Below are 20,234 nucleotides of genomic sequence, written 5' to 3'. Positions count from 1 at the left end.
TGAATATTGGTTAGATGGAAAAAATTAAACATTAAAATTAAAGTATTTTTTATTTAAATTATGTTTAGAAATGAAATTATAAATTTTTCAAGAATTCTTGTATTTCTTTTTTAAAGGAAACTATCATAATTCATTTATCAAGAAAACTATCATAATTCATTTATCAAGAAAACTATCATAATTCATTTATCAAGAAACTTACATCCATGAGCGGATATATTATGGGATGTCTCATATCAAACATGACATCAAAAACCAAATAATGCATTTGAAGCTCCACCAATACACTATTTCTTTTTATGACTGGTCTGGTCCTCAATACTGCTGATACTCTCTACAGACAAATGTCCAAGAGATAGCCCAACATCACCCTTCATATAAGGATAAGACTCAATCTCTACAGACAAAAGTTCGAGAGATGAATTCTTTTTTATTTTAATTAACAATAAGAAAATAAAAAAGGAAAGCAGTAAGATAAATGCGAAAAAAGTTGAATTACAGTCTGGACCAACTTTTGTAGATTTTGAAATCTGTGACGGCAATATATTTGTCTCTTTTTAACCATAAAGGTCAGATCTGAAAAGATCTGATGGTGGCGAGTCTGGTGATCTAGCACATGTAGGAAGAAGAGTTGCTGGAAGGGGTGGCGCGTGAGGATCACTCGCGGTGATTTTTACAAAACTACCACTTTCCTCCTAACGATTTGTGGCTTAGGAGTCTAATTGCGTCGCGTGTATCTCTCGTGAGTTGTCAGAAAATTATAGATCTATATTTTTCGACCTTGAAGGAAGCAAAATAAAACTAAGCAAAAAGAACTAGTTCTGAACTACCTTGATAAATAAGGTGAGTGGATGGAGGAATTAGATTAATGGAAGAGAGAAGAAGGAGGAAGCTGAGGCCTCCTCTTCCTCCAGTGAAAATTAGATAAAAGTTCTTGATTTTTTACGAACGAGAAAGGGAGAAGGGTAGACAGCGGCCTTGTTTAGTTACACAGTTCAGATGAGATGAGATGTTTTGTTAAAGATTGAATAAAATATTGTTATAATATTATTTTTTAATATTATTTTTGTTTTGAGATTTGAAAAATTGAATTGTTTATTATATTGTGTGTGAGAGTTTGAAAAAATTATAATATTATACGAGATGAGATAAGATAATTTGATTTTGTATAACTAAACTATCCAGACTTCTTCCAAGAATTCTCGTATTGTCCAATCATACTCGTGATACCGAAAACGAACCCTTGGTGCCGGACGGACTGAGAGATTTTTGTTACACAATCAGATTAAAGGGAGTTAATCTATAATAATCAATTTGTGATTTTTAATATCCCGATCTTCAATATCAGACCGAAAATAGAAGAAGATATGCAACTCTATTTTAGTGGATTGGCGTTATTTTGAGATATCTTCTCTATCTTTAAAATTTTCACAGCAATATTATCTCTTCGGATATCTTCTCCTCGAATATGACTAATTATTTAAAGTCATATTTTTTAATGTATTACATTCTAAATGACGTTATGTTTTAGTTTTTAATAGTTATCATTTAAAATATATCGTATAATATATACTAAAAATGATAAAAATATATGATAAAAAATTAGCGTATCTATAACAGGGAAAATAATCAATTAAATTCCATGTTCTTAGGCATTTTTTATTATTTCATCATGTCTGCGATAGTTTAAGGTTGATTAATGCATCATATAGTCTTAGCATGTGCGAGTCATATACATTAATTTCTTTAAAAAACTAGAATTTACCGTTAAAAAAATTATTTTTTTATGTGAATTTTATATATATATTTTTTTTTTAAAGTGTGCAAGTCTTACCTATCCTATAAAAATAAATATCATTTCTAGGATTTTTATGTCCCAAAACTAGAGTGATGTATCATATCAAAAGAATAAATAATATGACTTGAAGGTCCTTTAGATCAAATGGTACAAGGCCCGATCTCCAAATGAGAGAATAAGGTTCTAACCCCGCAACTGTATAAAAGTATCTTTAAAACTAATAGTAACTCTTTTGTATAATATATATACGAGAAATGATATTTATAATTATAGAGTATGAAGTGTCGCACATTCATTTAAAAAAAAAAGTAAGTAAATATAAAATTCAATCGAAACAATCAGTGCAAGAGAAATAAAAGAAATTAAGATAATTAAATATAATAATTACTGATAACAAAATTAATACCAGTAGTGCTTGATCTCAAACAAATGGGCACCTACCACTACCAGGCTAGCTCTAACAGTAATAAACAACGTGAGTTATGTTGAATCCATCGTTTTCTATCATGGCTTTAGATAGACAACAAAGTTAAAAGGAGAAAGGGACAGATCATGCATACTGCATACCATTTTTCATTTTTTTATTTTTATTTTTATTTTTTTGTTGCAGTTAATTTCTGATCTCTTGTCTCCCAAATCTCATGATTAACAAGGTAATCCAGATTAAAATAGATAACAATGCTGGGACCTAGCTGCTCATAGAGTACTAGTGATTAGATATATGGGCCCAATATGTATGGATCTAAGCATATATATTTTCAGAATCACATTAAATTCTTTAATTCAAGTCCTATTATGGAGGAAGTGACGTTGATAGAATCCAATGTTATATCTTATTAAACATATACACCCAATTAAAAAAGGGAATCTTTGTGGTCAAATGGATGGGTAATGGGTTTAATCAAGGACCGAACATTTATACGGGCTGTAGTCATTCAGGCCCAATAGAAACTTAGGTTCATGGAAATGGAGAGAGAGAAGCTTTTTCAGGCCCAATAGATCAATGAAAATAGATAAATTAAGAAGACTGTATCTAACATTACTTTAGATTAATAATTTTAAAAATATTAAAACTAAAAAATTTTATGACATAATTTAATTTGAATGATAAAAATTAAAATTTTGAATCGGATGTGTTCTATATACTAGCTTGAGAATAAATAACTCATTAAAATTTAATATGCAACTTTTATTGATTTTAGATTCTTAATCAAGAATGAATATATATATATATATATTTTATATATTCAAAAAATAATTGTTTATATTTATCTTACTCGCTGACCAACGGGCCAGATTGGGTTGCCAGCACCAAATGGGTTCAAACAAGACTTCAGATTTACAAAATCCCTTTGGATCGGTGAAAGGCCTACTGGGCCCAATATGGATTTCATTACAATGGTGTAAATATGTAATAATAATACTAATTATTAGAGTCGGACCAAAAAACAAAGGAATCGGAGGAGCTAGGATTCGCTGCAGCGATGCCATCCGTACTATTCCATCCCCACCCCCAACCGCTCACTCCACCCTTATCCCGTCACCGCCATCCGCCCTTGTGCACCCAGAAGAGTCCAACGGCCTGGTTTTTATCGGCACTGCCAACGGGATTTATCTCTTTGCGGCCCACGACTGGCTCCACCATCCGGTGCATGGCAAATCCAAGGAGAGTGAAGATGGTGGCCAAGCAGATACGAAGAGAGCTCTCCGATATGCTACTCACTGACACAGTCTTGCAGTACGCTATTCTCCCAGAAGCTTCTTTAGGAGCCGACCGCTACCTTTCCTCCCTCACCACCATTAGCGATGTTGAAGTCTCCGGAGATTTGCAGGTATTCACATAGATCGTGCTATTAATTTATTTATGTGCTTTTCGGGTATTCTTTGATTTGAGCTATAAGATTTTTTGGGTTGTGATTGAATTGCAAATTTATTATTTTTATTGCTAGGAAAGTGCGCACTTGTGGAAGTACTACAAACATTTTTTCTTTCCTGAGGCTTTACTACTACAACCTAAATAATGCTTGTATTGGAATTTTCTTTTAAGCCCATAATGTGTATTAGAGTCATTTGGTGTATTGGGAGATGACAGTTTTCGCAGGTGAGGCGAGAAGTAGATACTCGAGTTATATTTTGCTTAATTGGATAGAATTAACCACGTGAAGTCAGAGATTTGGAAGTGAATTACTGAGTGTAAAAGGATTGAAAGACAATGTGAAATGTGATGAATATGCTAACCTTGCCTAATTGATATTTTTTGTCGCGCTGCCTGTTTGTTCTTATTCGTAAAGGGCAATTCATTCGTATTGATATAATAACACAACGGTTGTACGTAGCCGATTTGCACACACATCCTAGCTTTTCCTTTCACCTACACACAATCAGTCAATATATACGAAAGAATGTGTTGCTCATTGATACGTTGGTTGTGGCATCTGTAATTTTTTCTAAATTGCCAAACTTCTAACATGGTTAGGATTAATCCTTCAGCAGCATAAATAGGCATTCTGTGTTGGTAATGTGCTTTATTGCTTCTTGAGGGGTATTGCCTCGATGTTATATGCAGTTGGAAGTAAGCATACTGCTTCTTGAGTGGTGCACATATATTTTTATTTTCTTATGACAAAAGGAAAATAATAAAAGATTAATTTTTGCCTACTGTATATGCATCTGTAATTTGATTTTTCTTATGTTTGAGCAACGGTGATCGTGCTGCTCATGATGTGACAACTTTATGATTGAGGCGGTTGATTGCTATTTTTATAGGTGGTTAAAGTGTATGTATCTGTGTTTGGCGATGAAAGAGGGAAGGAAGTAGCCATTGCTGGTTTGAAGTCAAAAGCCAAGTATGTCAGAAGTGAGTTGGGGAGGCGGATGAAGTTGCGAATGACTCCTGAGATTCGATTTATAGAAGATGAGTCATTAGAGAGAGGAAGCAGGGTATATCTTTAATGACCTTGTCTTCCCTATAATCCTTTTTTTTTTAATAAGTTTGTCTTCCTATAATCCTGAATACACATTTTTAGTTTCCTCTTCCGTTTTCTTCCAATTTTATTTTAAGTCATCAGCCGCCCGAGACTGATATTTTGTCTCACTGAAATCCTTTAGCATCAAGGTTCACACAATCAAAACTTAAACTTCATTATGCTTCCACATAAAGATTGACAGACGTTAATAGTTTACTTCCGCTAGGATCCTTACCCAGACCCCCGAGTCCCATTTGATGGCATAGGCATAGGCATAGGCATAGGCATGGGCATAGAATATGACTTTTTAGTGGACTATGTTCATTAAAGCCCGACCTACAATTCTATAAGTTTTAGCAGCATGTAGGTTTGTCCTCTTAATGAATGTCTCATAAAATACTGATCCATTGAGTTTAACTCTTTCCAGGTAATTGCAATATTAGACAAGATAAAGAATGAGAAAAATAATGAAGAGAGCCAAGATGTAGAGCAGTCCGATTCATCCAATGTGTCTCAAGATGACAGAGAGTGGGAAGGCGATGACCCTGATGAAGACATCATATATGTTAACTGAATCCTCAACACTAGACCTTGCCGAAAGGAGGGGTATGGCTCTTAATGTTCACAGGTTGGTTTATTTTCATGATTTAAGGGTGAACAGAATATCTCTATGATCTGTTTTTCGTTTTTACATCATCGATTTTTCCAAGTACAAATATGCATCCCCAAGTTTGAGTTCACAACTTTTAGCTTTGCTAACAATTTTGTGATAGTTTGTGAGACAAACTCCTCAATAGGACAAGAATGTTTTCAGTCACCCCGAGAGGGGCTATAATGAAGCCATCGAAGTGCATAAAGTGGTATTATATCGTGGTGATGACTGATGTATGAATGGCTTCAATTGTCACTGGTATTCTGATGACCAGTGTTAGACTTGGCGTTTTGGGATTGTTGTGATACGGCCATGATATGCACACACAAAACCTCTGGTTATGTGCGAGAGGGAATATAAAATTTATACATTGCTCTATTTTATGCAGGGTGAAGGCCTTAGTCATAATGCTAACCCGGACACAAGCAAGTTTTTGCATGCTACCCATCATCTGGATCGAATATGAAGTACTTGACGTCAACCGTGGCATCCCATGTGAAGTTACGCAGAATTTTGTCTTGCTGCCCTTCTAGAATAGTTCGTGTTCTATTATCTTTTTGATTAACTTGTTTTACAATGAGTGCAAGCACTACATTACCATGTGGTAAGTTTAGAGCACCTAAAAGTTGAGAATGGCCACAGAGTGAATTGTAATTATCAATTTATCATCAAAACCCAAGTCCGCTTTATATGTTCACTACTGCATTCAAGGGAGGAGAAATGGAACTATGATTCCAGCATACCCCTGTGGTTTCAAGTCATTTACTGTTCGCATTCCTTTCGCGAAGGTACTGAGTACAGAAAGTTTGGGTTTTTTACCCATTTACTTGAAAAGAGCTTTTATTCGTTCAACAGCTGAGAACACCCAGCTGTTTCATGCTTTTTTGGATGCGAAAAAGGAAACCAAGTAGCAGTACTCGTCTCTGTACGATGGACGAGAGATAATGCGAGCCTCTTTCTGTAATAAAATCTGATAGGCAGCCGAATCTTGGAAGCACTTGAGGTTCCATGTATAAACTAAACGATAGCCACAGTTGAAATGGAACTTCATTCATATAGCTGAGTGACTGCTCACTGAAACGGTTCCATTCATCACCAGTGAAGGAATCCCTTCTGGTCCTCAATTGATTTCTAATAATATTTTCTTGTTACTGTTCTCAATTCTCCATATTTATTTTCTCAGGTGTTGAGTCGTAAGGATCAGTACCCATTAGAATTCAGTCGGTGGAATTTTACGAGCTCTCAATCCATAGTTTTATTAATCAATCATCTTCAGGCATGCAAATGCAACAGTAACCCATGAATCAAGTGCCATAATCACATTTTATGAGTATGGGAAGAGCCAATAATGCGCACTGCTGCATAAATGGTTGTAGTCCGTTTCTTTCCAAAGAATGGAATTCATTTTCTTTTCAAAAAGAAAAAGAAAAAAACTGAACCTCACCAACATTCAACCCAGTTTTTGTACTTTTATCTACTCTACAGTACTTAAGTGTCTCAACAAATTTAGCAATGAAATATGCTCAATTAAATGTATTACTCCAGGCTGTTCAGCACAGTTTAATTATTTGATATTCGATTTTGAATTTCTATTTCAAGATATTCGAAGGATGATGAGGGATTTTCGAGAAGTTCAAGTCTTGCATGTGAATCGACCGTGTAATATCTGCTCATCAGTTGGCAAGACATGCATGGGGTGTCAATGATATTGAGATGTAGTGGGATTTTTTTCCTTCTTTTGTAAGTCAAGCTATTTGGCTTGATAAGATCAAAATATTTGTAAGTACTCCATTTAATTTCAATGAATGATTGTCTTGTTATCAAAAAAAAAAAAAAAAATTGATTACAAAATATGATGTACATGAGTCATCATAATACATAATGGGCATTTTCTCAAGTACATCTCAATCAAGAAACCCAATGAACGAAATCAACACATTCTACGCCCAAATGAAGATTTTATATTTTATCCATTTTACAATTTCAGGATAAAGTCTGGGAGAAAGAGGACGAGGTACCAAAAGAACATCATTTATAAGTTTGTTCTGAATCTTTGTAGAATATAAGCTGTTGAAACCAAAGACTAACAAAGAATAACATCACTTTCATCCCAAATATCATTGAAGAGAGAATAGGGTATATCGAACGCTACCAGAACCATACAATAGGGATTCGGGGCAAAAAATGACAATTATTGAAACATAGAGAAGATGTAATCATCAGAGTATTTCCCTAGGCCTTCACAAAGCAATAGAAACTGAAATGCCGTGAAGATTGCCAAGGTGACTATATTAAGAGATATCAGATAACTAAGTTAACAATGGCTCATAGAAAACTCAAGCAGCCATAATCTGTGTGTCATAATCCAGAATGTTTCTAAGAAAAGATGAAAAAATGGTTCAGTCCATTATCATGCATTATTTCTATTCCCAACAGCAAACATGCCTTAATTCCATCGTTACTGGATGCCTATTCCCTTCAGTGATGAGCCTTTGCCTCAGCTTTCTTATGAGATTTGGCCTTTGCCTGAAGGTGTAAAAGGGGGAAAAAAAAAAAAACTTCCTTAAACAAGTTTTGGCAGGGTATAAGCAAAGCTTCAAAATTAAATTGCAACGGTAAAATATGAACTGAGACTGGCAACATTTGATACAGACACAACATTCGCACTTATCCAATGGAAATCTAACATTTACTGACCGAGTAATCTAATCCACAAATAAATCTTACGTAAATGAGATTGGATTTTTACAATGAGTTCGCACTGATCCAATCGAAAAGGGGTTTTTGCATAAAGATGAATAAGCAAAGATTGGAAGTACCTTGAGGTACTTGAGTTTAAGGCTGCCGTAAACGAGTCCAATAGAGAAGGCCGAAGCACGAGCCACCTAACAAGCCAAATCCCAAAAACCCACAGATTTACAAAAGATTCGAGATTTGAGGTTCTGACTTGTCCTCTCTTTTGTAGGAAACCAAAAAGTGAGAAAGAGAGAAATGGAATTACCAAAGCAAGGGTGCTGGTTCCGGAATAGGGTCCTGGAGGAGGCGCCATCGGAAACTGGTAATTATTTCCTTCGGATCTGTGCGTGCGAGCAGCGACAGAGAACAGACGAGGAGGAGGAGGAGCCTGTGACTGCGAAAACCTAATCCCTACAATTATGAATTAACGTATATCTATCAATTGCCCGGAAAAATACAATTTCCAACTCCGAATGACATAGACATTTTACATTTTTTCCTTTTTCATTACATATTTCTCAAAATTTCAGTAGTTAATTATTTTAAATGTATCAAATCAACGATTTAATATAATTGGAAACTAAAAGAATTAGCAAAAAAAAAACAAAAAATAGCTTTACACTTAAGGTCGGGATATAAGATGGTTTCATCTTATCTCATCTCACTATTATAAATTTTTTAAATTTTCACATAAAATATAATAAGCAATTCAATTTTTTCAAATTCTAAAATAATAATAATATTAAAAAAATAATATTTTATTCAACTCATTTAAAATTATTTCATCTCATTTTACTATCCAAACCAACTCTAAATGATTTTTACTTAAAGCTTGAACAACTAAAATTTACTTATTGTATTTTAGTATTATAAAAAATGAATACTTTACACTCTCTTTACATCTAAAGACATATATTTTATATTTTTGAAGCAAAATATATATTTATACTAATTTGAGGATATGAATTTATATTCTAATTATTCGTATTGTTGTGTCAAATGGATGTAGTTGAAGATAGAAATCCTATAATCTCTAGCTTTATTTGTAAACTTATGATTGTCGACTATTTGGACCTTTTAGAGCAGTTTTAATGGATTAGTCAAATGTAAAAAAAATAGATGTTGAGAGCTATTAAGATAAAATTCATCCCACATTGAATTAGTTAAATTTCAAATAATTCAAAATTTAAATGTGACTTCTAAAATTATTTCCAAACTTAAGGTGATTGTAGATACATCAAATCCATATTTTATCATTTTTTCTCTTTCTTTCTTTATCACAACTATCACTTCCCTCTCAATAAATCATAAAGTTCTTCCTCAATATCGAGCTGCAACATTATCGAAGGTTTTAATAATATGATAAAATAAAATAAATTAATACTTAAAAAAAATTTTTTTAATTATTAATTAGTCATTACTATATAATGAATAAATAAATAATTCAATGTAAAGATTTGATGTGAATAATCAAAACCAAATTTATCTTATATTATTTTATTATTATATAATGAAAAAATAGCTATTTCAATATGAAAATTTATGTGAATAAAATAGCCAAAAATCAAATTCATCTTACATTCATTAAAAGTGTCATTTAGATTTGGCTAATCCATTGAAGATGCTCTTAGACCGGCATAGTTTGTAGTGAAATAATATTTGCCTCGAAAAAAAACCATTTACATGAGACTCAATTGTTTTAGGGTATGTAAGCTTGTATATTTTTTTTGAAAAAATTGAGATCACTACTAAAGAAATGATTTTTTTCATATAGGTTTTAGATTTACCTATTTTTTCAAAAAAATGAGTATGCATGACTTACACATCCTAAGATCCAAATATCATTTCTCTTGTCGGTAAATGTTTTAATTATTCTAATACATTGTGTTACATTTTCTTCTCATTTTTTCCTCACAATCTCATTGTTTGTGAGTGTACATGTTTAAGATTGGTATTGTTTCAAAGTCCAAAAGCATGAAATTAGTCAAATCTTAATGTGAAAATGGGGCATTTGCTACTGTTTCCCTCTGTCGTTTATTGCATTTAAATCAATCCACACTTAAAGCTTCTTTGGATGAATGGAGAAAGTTTTATGATCTTGGCTCCTTCCTTCTTATTATGGCAACGCCCATCAAAATTCAATTGTAGAGAGTTATATAAATAGTGTTTGACCTGTTCTTACATTATTTCTACTCATCTAACATGGACTGACATCGACTGTATACTATATTAGTAAAGGCTCAAAGTGGGTGCCCGACCCAAATTCATTAGAATAAGTACCAAAATTCAAATTATCAATGTCTTCTTGGCTATCCAAATAGCACAGCACAACATTGCTAACTAGAGTTAGGTTTGGATATAAAAGTTTTCTCAATTCATCTCATCTAATTATTATAATTTTTTTAAATTTTCACATAAAATATAATAAACAATTTAACTTTTTTAAATCTCAAAACAATAATAATATTAAAAAATAATATTTCAACGATATTTTATTCAATAACTTTCATCTCATCGAGACTCACTATCCAAAACTCCCAAAATATCTTTGGCTGCTTGGCACTTTATCACTAGCTACTTGACTTCAAAAACTAAAAACAAATCAATTGTAAAGTATATGTTATGATTGTATGGGTTGTAGGTTTAATTAAATTATTATTCCACAACTATCAAGTTTTTGAATCAATAATAATCAAAATCATAATATTCTACGGTTAAAAATGAATCATAACATTCTACAATGACATGTTTAGATATGATAACCTGGTTTGATAGTGATTATTGATATTTATAATTGTTGATCCAAAAATACCATGGAATAATGGCTTCGTTAATCTAACCAAGATGTAAGTGTTTTGGGCGTGTTTTGTACGTACCGCAAGGTCCCCTTGTACAATTGGGGGAGCAGATTGCAGACTTGCACCAATGCAAATTTAAAGGGAGGCTCGAGATGGTCAAGGAACCCTCTAATGCTTAAGTCAGTTTTTTTATCAAAATTCTTATAGAAGATTATTGTCTGAGTTAGTATATACCTCGTGGTATGCTTTTATACTAGTCATGGGAGAACATCTCTCACCTATTGTTAGTGTGCAGTCCCATCATCCTCATGCTCCGGCCGCTTAAGGCATTTAATGCAACATAGAGTACTAGAAAAATATAATTAATGCGGCGTGGATCTCTAACAAACTCGTCGACAACCTCTCAGCCTGTGTCGGCCGGCACCTGCCTTTTTCACTCTCTAGATACAAGTTATGGTTATTTCTCTCGTACGTCCTCAAGCTGTAACTCATGAGTACCTAGTGCGTGCCTAAGACATCTATTGTGATGTGGTGTATTAGAGAAAGATTACTATTGCAGTGGGGGCCTTTGCCAGTTTCACCGGTGACCTCTCGGCCTATGTGGACGGCACCCGCCTTCGTCAATTTTTTGTTGGGAGCTTCATCATTTTCCTCGATTCTCGTTTTTATTATTTCAAGGGTCTCTTAGGCGGCCAGCTTGATCCTTGGGCTGTAAGATGAGCTTCTTATTTCTCATAGGATTCTAAGACGAGTAGATCCTTGGGCTGTGAGATGGGTTTCTTATTTTCTGTTGGGCCCAACCGGCTGGGCTTAGGGGTTTTCTTCCCCTCCAGTTAGTATGCTCTTTATATTAAATTTATTTTAGAAAAGGGAAATTTCGACTTGTTTTACGAAGTTATCCCAGAGTCCAATCGTGTACACGAATTGAGGAAGAAACTTCGACCATGGTGTAACACAATCACTCGTTGATTTCCTCAAACCCCGGAAACCTAAGAATATATTACGTTAAAACCTCCCACCGGTTCAAACACTCCCTCTCCCTCTCCCTCTCCCTCCTCTGTTCCTTGTTCTTCTAGCTCTGTCAGCCTTTCTCATGGCCGCCGCCAATCTATCCACCTTCTCTCCCTCTCTCGCAAAACCTACTCCTCTACCTCTTAACACACCCTATACCCATCTTGCTCTATCCTCCAAAGCCCAATCAAAACCCTCTTTTCCTTGCAAACCCTACTTTTCCCACCCCTCCTCCACTGACACCCACAGAACCCCTCTCAGGGCTTCATCCAAAAACCCTATCTCCGAATTTTTCCCCTCAAATAAACAATGCCCAGATGATCATTCTATTGATTTTGATGATGACGATAAGCCCCGCGAAGAGTGCGGAGTCGTTGGCATATTTGGCGACTCAGAGGCCTCTCGACTCTGCTACTTGGCTCTCCACTCGCTCCAGCATCGTGGCCAGGAAGGTGCCGGCATCGTTGCCGTTCAAAACGACGTGCTCCAATCGGTTACAGGGGTGGGATTAGTCTCCGACGTGTTCAACGAGTCGAAACTCGATCAGTTGCCCGGAGATTCGGCTATCGGACACGTCAGGTACTCGACTGCGGGCTCGTCTATGCTCAAGAACGTGCAGCCCTTTGTTGCAGGGTACAGGTTTGGCTCTGTTGGGGTTGCCCACAATGGTAATTTGGTGAATTATCGTGCTCTTCGGGCTAAGCTCGAAGATAATGGTTCAATTTTCAATACTAGCTCCGATACCGAGGTTGTGCTTCATCTAATTGCTATTTCAAAAGAAAGGCCCTTTGTCATGAGGATTGTGGATGTATGTGAGAAGCTTGAGGGGGCCTATTCGATGGTGTTTTTGACCCAGGATAAGCTGGTTGCGGTGCGAGACCCTTATGGGTTTAGGCCTTTGGTTATGGGAAGAAGGAGTAATGGCGCTGTGGTGTTTGCCTCTGAAACTTGTGCACTTGATTTGATTGAAGCCACATATGAGAGGGAGGTGTTTCCTGGGGAAGTTGTGGTGGTTGACAAAAGTGGGATTCAATCACTCTGCCTAATGCCTCATCCCCAACCAAAACAATGTATCTTTGAGCACATATACTTTGCTTTGCCCAATTCGGTGATTTTCGGGCAGTCTGTGTATGAGTCTCGCCGTAGGTTTGGGGAGATACTTGCAACCGAATCCCCAGTTGATTGTGATGTTGTCATAGCAGTGCCGGATTCTGGAGTAGTGGCTGCACTTGGTTATGCTGCCAAAGCCGGGGTACCATTTCAGCAGGGTTTGATAAGGTCACACTATGTTGGGAGGACTTTCATTGAACCGTCACAGAAGATTAGGGACTTTGGTGTGAAGCTTAAGTTGTCACCAGTGCGAGCAGTGTTAGAGGGAAAGAGGGTCGTGGTAGTGGATGACTCAATTGTGAGGGGAACAACTTCTTCAAAGATCGTTCGGTTGATAAAGGAGGCAGGGGCTAAGGAAGTTCACATGAGGATTGCGAGCCCACCAATTATCGGGTCCTGCTATTATGGAGTGGATACACCTAGTTCGGAGGAGTTGATTTCTAATAGGATGAGCGTGGAGGAGATTAGGGAGTTTATTGGGTCAGATTCACTCGCTTTTCTTCCATTTGATAGCTTGAAAAAGTTGTTGGGTGATGATTCTCCCAATTATTGTTATGCTTGCTTCTCTGGGAAGTATCCTGTTGAGCCTAGAGAGTTAAAGGTGAAAAGGGTTGGTGATTTTGTCGATGATGGGATAAACGGGAGTTTAGAATCCATTGATGGTGGTTGGGTTCAAGCAAAACCAAAAACGGAATTGGAGGTTAGTGGTGCCTAATGTCTGTCGTAGCCACCGTATAGACGCTTTTTTTTTTTTTCCTGATCAACAGCAGGATCTACGGCTTTCAGATATGGGATGTGGCTAGTGACTGATCTCTTAAGTGAACCCTGCTTACTATGTGCATTCTGGAATGAATTTGGATTTTTCAAAGTTAATGCTTATACAATTTTGTTAGTTGTATTCAGTTTTGCATCTAAAATTTATTTGGGTTTTACTTTCATGATGAGGGACAATGAGCTTACTAGATTCTCCTTGCGTGGTTTTGTTGGACAAGGTTATGAGATCTATGTTTCTTGTTTTACTCATAAAATAAAATATTTCTTATTCTTCCTGGTACTATTTTTTCTTTTGCTACATAGGTTATTCAGCTTTTTGTCACAAGTCAATTGCTCGAATGAGGGCAAGGACGAACGAATCAAGAACAGCAAGTGTTTTTGCATGCACACTACCCGATCGAGGCAAAATGCATGTTATTTTGTTGGGTGCCAGATGAATAATGGATACTTTGTTGGAAACTTGTGTACATACATGCTAATTACAGTCGATATTCCATCGATTTAACAATAGGTCGATGCTCATTCTCAAGACCTTGTCATATAAGCCATTGGCATCCACCAGTTCCGAGACCGCTTCAAACACATGCAACATGACATCATTGATATTAATTTGAAAATATTTTTCATACCTATCGACACATACATACACATATAAAGCATGATTAGAAAAAAACAATTAAAGCTTAATAGATGAGTTCCACATTTTTACGTGGAAGCATGACCCGCATGCTAGGCGCTAGCAAACTAGATCACAGGCGTCTTATATTTGACCGGTCAAAAGTCACCCAAAACAAATAGGAAAAAAAAACTAATAAGAGTACAACTAAAAGTCTAAATAACAATATTTCAACCTCAAGAAAATTGCCATGTTTTATGTGTCTTCTGACGAAGGTACAATGTTGTCACACGAACGATGAACACTTCAAAATTTTGGTGGTCAGTTGACAAATCGCTTTTAAACTATAGCACCGACTTCAACAAAACAGGTACAATGCACGCCTTTAGTCAACCACTGAGCAGTGCATCCAATATTTCTTTCAATTATATATATAGTCCGACATTGCCACGCACCCAAGAAAGATTTCTGGGGGTTGAATGGAGAAGCAAACAGAAGACTTCGTACACCTATTACTACCAAACAAATTTTCCCATTGCTGCATCAACAATCTCTAGAAAATCAGCCATTTTCTGCTCGGTCATAAGCATTAGATTTATGCTTCGGTGCAAACGTGAAGCCATCTGGAACCTTGCCGAGCAACATCTCAGATATCCGAATCTGCAAAAATCAAATAAAAAAAATAAGCAAACTGGTACGTCTAGATGATTAGTGGGTCAATAAATCTGTCGGCATAGAAGGAAACTGCATACCCAGTCCGCTGCTGAATCTGAGGCCATCAGTGTCTCAAGGTCATCACGTCCCATATAGGTGGGCGGGCGCCAGTTCAGTTGTTGAGGGACGACATCTAAAAGACCAACAGGTATATAACGGCACGTATAGCTAAGCCATTCCAACAAAAAACGCCTAGTTGTCTCCACTCCTGAATACACAAGACCAAATAACAAAGCCCAGAATAAACAAAATTTAGAAAACAGACCTGTCACATTATTTTTTATATAAGCGTTAAGACAGCATTGCCCACTTTTTAACAAAAGGCTAAACGGTAGGTAAGGTACTAAGAATTATATTGAGAAAGACCATTATGTAGAGGACAGTAACAAATAATTTGGTAGGCTTCTCCCTCAATCGTGTTACTCACCTTCGTAGAGGAGTCAGATTCATGCTCTCTTTCAGGTACCCAGAAAGATGTACTTCTAAGAACAACTTAATAATCTTTCTGGGACACAGTTACATTACTGAACTACAATTAAAGATAGAAGTATGAAATGTCAATTCAATAAATCAAATATACCTTTCGTGTCAGAGCCCCAATGCTCAAGGCCAAAACGTACAAAATCTTTCAAAATAGTTAATCGTTCCCCAGAACTTATGTCCCAATGCTTTTGTTCCTTGATTTCGGTAAATATCCAAGGCTGTAAAGGACAAGATGAATCATATTCACACCTTTAAACTTAATGGAAAATTTGAAACAAAACATAAAAGCAATCAACGAATACCCAACTAAAGCTCCACAACACAAACCTTAATTAGTGCTCCACGTGCAATCATGCATGTAGCAAGCACAGGACACTCAGTCTTATGCATGTTCCAGTCTAAGTACGAGAAAACATCCCCGTTTCCCAGGACTTGCAAATCATCAGGAGCCTTTCTAGCACACTGGTATATGTAGTCCCAGTTAGCAAGCTTGCTATACCGCTGCTGTCGTGATCGACCATGTATGGTTACTGCACTAGTTCCCCAGTAGCCAATGTCTTTAATTAGCGAGTCAATGCGGTTTTTCCCTTCAAAAAAACCAGTTCTTACCTGGAGCAACCAAGGCAAAAGTATAATGCATCTTGCATGAGCTTGATGAGGAAAAAAGCAATAAAAAAAGGGTTGACATCGGACCAGAGGAACCTTTTAGAAAATTCCAGGAAGCAGAAAGCAGCATAGACTACGACAACCAGTCATATTTTCAAAATCAGAGAAGAAAGAAACAACCAAATTTATACATAATGAAACTACTCAATATAACATTAATGTATGTCTTCCATCTAGAAGATGCTAAAACTGAAACTGATAAAGAGCACTCAAGTCCCCACTCATGAAAATCTACATAAATCTTAAACAATCACCTTGACGGTTATAGGTTTGTCCACTGTGCCAGAAGCTGCATCAATAATGCTTTTTATCCGCATGGGCTTTGTAAGAAGAGCTGATCCAGCACCCTTGTCCACTACAATATCAATTGGGCACCCCATGTTTATATCAATAAAGTCTACTGTACATTCCTGATCAATAAGTTCAATGGCACGTGCCACAGTGTCTGGATATGCCCCACATATCTGTACGCCAAATAAGTCTTCAGACGAATGTCTCCTCAACAGTGCCCATTCTGAAGCTTGACCCTATACCAATATACCCAGAACATAAATTCAGCAAAAAAAATGTTATATTGAATATGAGGGATAGAGTAATACATAAGCCATGACAAGCGAAATCCCAAACAGAAAGGAAGAGTTCAAACAAAGTGGGGGAAGAGCGAGACAAGAGAGGGAGTATTCTCTATGCCACGATAACGTTAAGATGGAACTAAAATGATATCATATTCCATCAGCATAAAAGTTGGAGAAAACAGTTCTGATTTCCTGTATTTGGAATTCTATGTTGAGTACAGATGTATTAGCCAGGCATCATGCTAGCATGGGAAAACTGCATATATCTAAGCAACCCTTAACAGGTAAAGAAAGCAATTATGCTTTCCAGCACCAATTAAAACTTGCTTTCATATTCAACATAATATTTAGCAAGAAATAAGTTAACCAGATAAATGTCAAGGGCATGAACCCTTGGTGAGAAAATTTGCTTCATTTTGTGATATAAACGATCAAGTAAAATCAGAAGACAGAGCAACATATGGACCTGCAAGAGATTTGTACACATTGCCATTTCACCGCACGTTACATCCGCCCCTAACACTTTACAAACCCTTCGGAAAGGCAGATTCCCAACAGTGGTCAGAGGTGCAAGATATAGCTTGTCTCTAAAATCAATAAGCTTCTTTTCACGTGGGTGTAATTTCAGGCTCCTATCAGCTTCTGGTGGTATAATATCAGTGGGATCTTCTGGTTTAGTTTGTGTACAGCTTATCCCAACATTTTTCTCTGTGAAAATCATATCTGTTGCGCACATTTAAGTAAGTGGCCTTGAATGAAGAACATTAGAAATCTACCAAAAAATTTAAAAGAAAATAAATAAATTATTTAATAAATAAACAAGTGAACAATTGGAATAAAACCTAAACCTCCATTTTTGGCTTCAGCAGAGCTGAAGTTTTCACAAATTACAGATTTTTGTTTCTTCGGGGGCTGTTCATCAGTTTCTAATGTTCCATCCACACCATCCTCTCCGGGCACGTCAACAGAATCTAATTTTGCATCTGACTCATTGTTAACTGCACTACAGCCATTTTCATCGGTCTCATGACAAGTACTTGGAACAGTTTCATCATCCTTCTCAACTTCCAGAATTTTCATTTTTGACTTTGCCTTCCCCTGAGACACAATAAAAATAGGTATAAGTATAGCACTTTATTTTCTAACAAGTATAATGAAAACGGGTTAGGTTGGCCCATGCAGGTCCAGAACCATTGACCTTCACAGTATTAGCACAAAGCTCTCACCAATAAGCATATCGTTTCAATATGGAACACATTAAATTAATGCATTCATCCCTGCCATCAATTTTATGTCAACGAATGAAAATTTGAATATAAGGAAGAATCGTAAGCAAAAAAAAAAAAAAAAAAATCAATAAATTAATGCAAAAGCTTTCACGAAGTTAAACCCAACCAAAGAAATCAAATGCTGTCTTTCAAGTAGCATTTAAATAGACCATTCATCTCTCTTTAAGCTTCTAACATGAATGAATTGGATTGACGACACATTACCAGTCCTTTTTATAGCCTTGATGGTTAGTGACCATTTGACCACAATCAAGTTCAGAAGTCCTAGGATTGATGAGAATGATGTACAAATATTCTTAGCATATTCTAATGCTTTATGCAGATGTCTACAAGAATACAGTGGAAACATTCTATTTGTCCATGACATCTTTAGTGACTCCCAAGCCTGTACACTCCAACGCCCAAATACAGGAGGCAAAAAGACCGCCATGGATAAATGCTACCAAATGAAACTGAAAATAAGCAAATGAGGAAATCATAGGAAGGCGACCGAAGGTTGGAACAAAGGAGAATCAGAAATAATATACCTGTTTTAGAATGCAGATAAGCTTCTTCGAGTGAATTACATCAGGTGTATGAAACAAAATAACTCTATGACGTAAATTACATGATTGCAGACAAACATAACAGATGATATAGTGTACTTGGTCACGCCTATTGATATTAATAACTTTTTACTTATAAAAAAAAAAAAAACATAACAGATTGATATATAAATAGATAGAGACCAGTACCAGGAGCCCAAGAGCTTTGAGTTTAGCATCTGCCTTAGGGAAGCTCATTTTATTTTTCCACAAGAGTTTTTGAACATCTTTTTTTAATCCATTGATCTCAGCGCATTTCTTCCGAGCATCTGAAATTCCAGTAGGAACACCATCCTTATGTGTACCAAAAAATCTACACGCCAAACCATAGGGGCACGGCCCTTCTGCAGTCATGAAAGGACATTCTCCCACTAGATCAACCGGTTTCTGCATTCAATAACACGCAACTCCGCCGTAAGGTTAAAATAACAAATTCGAGACGACATACAAATGAAATTCCAAAGTTCTAAAATTCTCAGTCCACGTTCCGCTACCTGATCCTTAAAGCCTTGTAAGTCGTGGCTGAAGCGACACTTATCATTATATGGACACGAACTAACATCTCCGGTCTTTGCTATCAGAGGACAGATACTTCGCGCAGATTTTTGTTCCTGCAAATGATCGGAAGCATCTTTTGTGGTCAGTTACCGATCCAATTTCCTATCTTTTTTTTTTTCATTTCTTCCTTCCCAACAGCAGCTGAAATGCGTGCTCTCTAAGCATACCCATATATCAGCTGCTACGTATCTCGGTTTCCTAAGCATTCTAATCGCAAATTTGACAAGTAATATCAGGTACTATCTCAAACAGAACCTTACCGAACCGAGATTCGCCCAATCAGTTATTCAATCAATTCCAAAATCATGTACAATATGGATCAGAGAGCGAGAGAGATAGAGGACCTGACGGCGTTCACGCTTGAGCTGGCGCTTCGACTTCTTCTCCTTGATGGAAACAACCTTGGTTTCCGAAACGACATGGGTTTGATGATTTGTAGAGGAGGAAGGTCTGGGCGGCGGAGAACGAAGGAACTCCTTTTTCACGGGAGCTATAGCTTTGGCCACGAGCTCTTCCGGGGTACGTTGTGAACCGTTCGATTTCAACGATGGAGAGTCGTCACCTGAGAGCTTCGGGTCCACGACTGTTTCCGCCGGAGACTCGTCCATGCCGGGACGAGGGGATCCGGAGTACAGTTGCTGCGTAGTAGAGTGGTGTTCGTGAGTGTGACTCTGTTCTGGGAGCTGAAAATTGAGGATTACTACGAGTGTGCTTTTATTAGGGTTTTTTCCTGACCTTTTGTTTATTTTAACATTTTTTGTCAATTTTCAATGTTAAATTAAATTACCCCAGAGAGAGAGAGAGACATAAAAGAGAAAAAGAAAACACTATGCCACAGAGGAATATGTGATTTTTATATGTGATTTTTTTTTTTTAATAATTAAGTAAGTATTTTTAAATAAAT

The 20,234-nt window shown here is 36.5% G+C and overlaps 3 protein-coding genes and 1 long non-coding RNA gene across 6 annotated transcripts; 2 read left to right on the top strand and 2 right to left on the bottom strand.

Moving 5' to 3' along the window:
• Positions 1-3,223: 3,223 nt before the first annotated feature.
• LOC121254829 (probable ribosome-binding factor A, chloroplastic) lies at positions 3,224-6,145 on the top strand. Of its 2 annotated transcripts, none has more exons than XR_005938721.1 (4): positions 3,224-3,630; positions 4,565-4,738; positions 5,192-5,392; positions 5,805-6,145. XR_005938721.1 is itself a non-coding variant. In XM_041155013.1 (4 exons), the coding sequence occupies exons 1-3, from the start codon at positions 3,283-3,285 to the stop codon at positions 5,336-5,338; spliced, it is 669 nt and encodes a 222-aa protein (XP_041010947.1). In that variant the 5' UTR covers positions 3,224-3,282; the 3' UTR covers positions 5,339-5,370; positions 5,805-6,145. The 2 variants fall into 2 exon arrangements, 1 of the variants encoding a protein (XP_041010947.1); XM_041155013.1 differs by having other exon boundaries at positions 5,192-5,370.
• Positions 6,146-7,629: 1,484 nt separating this feature from the next.
• On the bottom strand, positions 7,630-8,600 carry LOC121254843. The gene is made up of 3 exons (XR_005938723.1): positions 8,418-8,600; positions 8,236-8,301; positions 7,630-7,942 (listed from the first exon to the last, which is right to left on the bottom strand). It is a non-coding gene; the product is annotated as an uncharacterized LOC121254843 (long non-coding RNA).
• Positions 8,601-11,844: 3,244 nt separating this feature from the next.
• LOC121254828 (amidophosphoribosyltransferase, chloroplastic-like) lies at positions 11,845-14,113 on the top strand. Its single transcript, XM_041155012.1, has one exon. The coding sequence runs from the start codon at positions 12,044-12,046 to the stop codon at positions 13,784-13,786; it is 1,743 nt and encodes a 580-aa protein (XP_041010946.1). The 5' UTR covers positions 11,845-12,043; the 3' UTR covers positions 13,787-14,113.
• Positions 14,114-14,521: 408 nt separating this feature from the next.
• LOC121254827 (tRNA-dihydrouridine(47) synthase [NAD(P)(+)]-like) lies at positions 14,522-20,041 on the bottom strand. Of its 2 annotated transcripts, none has more exons than XM_041155011.1 (10): positions 19,675-20,041; positions 19,267-19,383; positions 18,923-19,159; positions 17,748-17,997; positions 17,366-17,607; positions 16,579-16,851; positions 15,986-16,267; positions 15,756-15,876; positions 15,214-15,383; positions 14,522-15,121 (listed from the first exon to the last, which is right to left on the bottom strand). In XM_041155011.1, exons 1-10 carry the CDS (start codon positions 19,936-19,938, stop codon positions 15,023-15,025), a joined length of 2,055 nt encoding a protein of 684 aa, XP_041010945.1. In that variant the 5' UTR covers positions 19,939-20,041; the 3' UTR covers positions 14,522-15,022. The 2 variants fall into 2 exon arrangements, with proteins under 2 accessions (XP_041010945.1, XP_041010944.1); XM_041155010.1 differs by having other exon boundaries at positions 17,366-17,622; positions 19,675-20,040.
• Positions 20,042-20,234: the final 193 nt, after the last annotated feature.

The sequence above is a fragment of the Juglans microcarpa x Juglans regia genome, chromosome 3D (assembly GCF_004785595.1).
Source record: "Juglans microcarpa x Juglans regia isolate MS1-56 chromosome 3D, Jm3101_v1.0, whole genome shotgun sequence".
Classification (NCBI taxonomy): Eukaryota; Viridiplantae; Streptophyta; class Magnoliopsida; order Fagales; family Juglandaceae; genus Juglans; species Juglans microcarpa x Juglans regia.
Note: the sequence above shows the minus strand (reverse complement) of the source record. Positions and strands in the feature narration are given on the sequence as shown.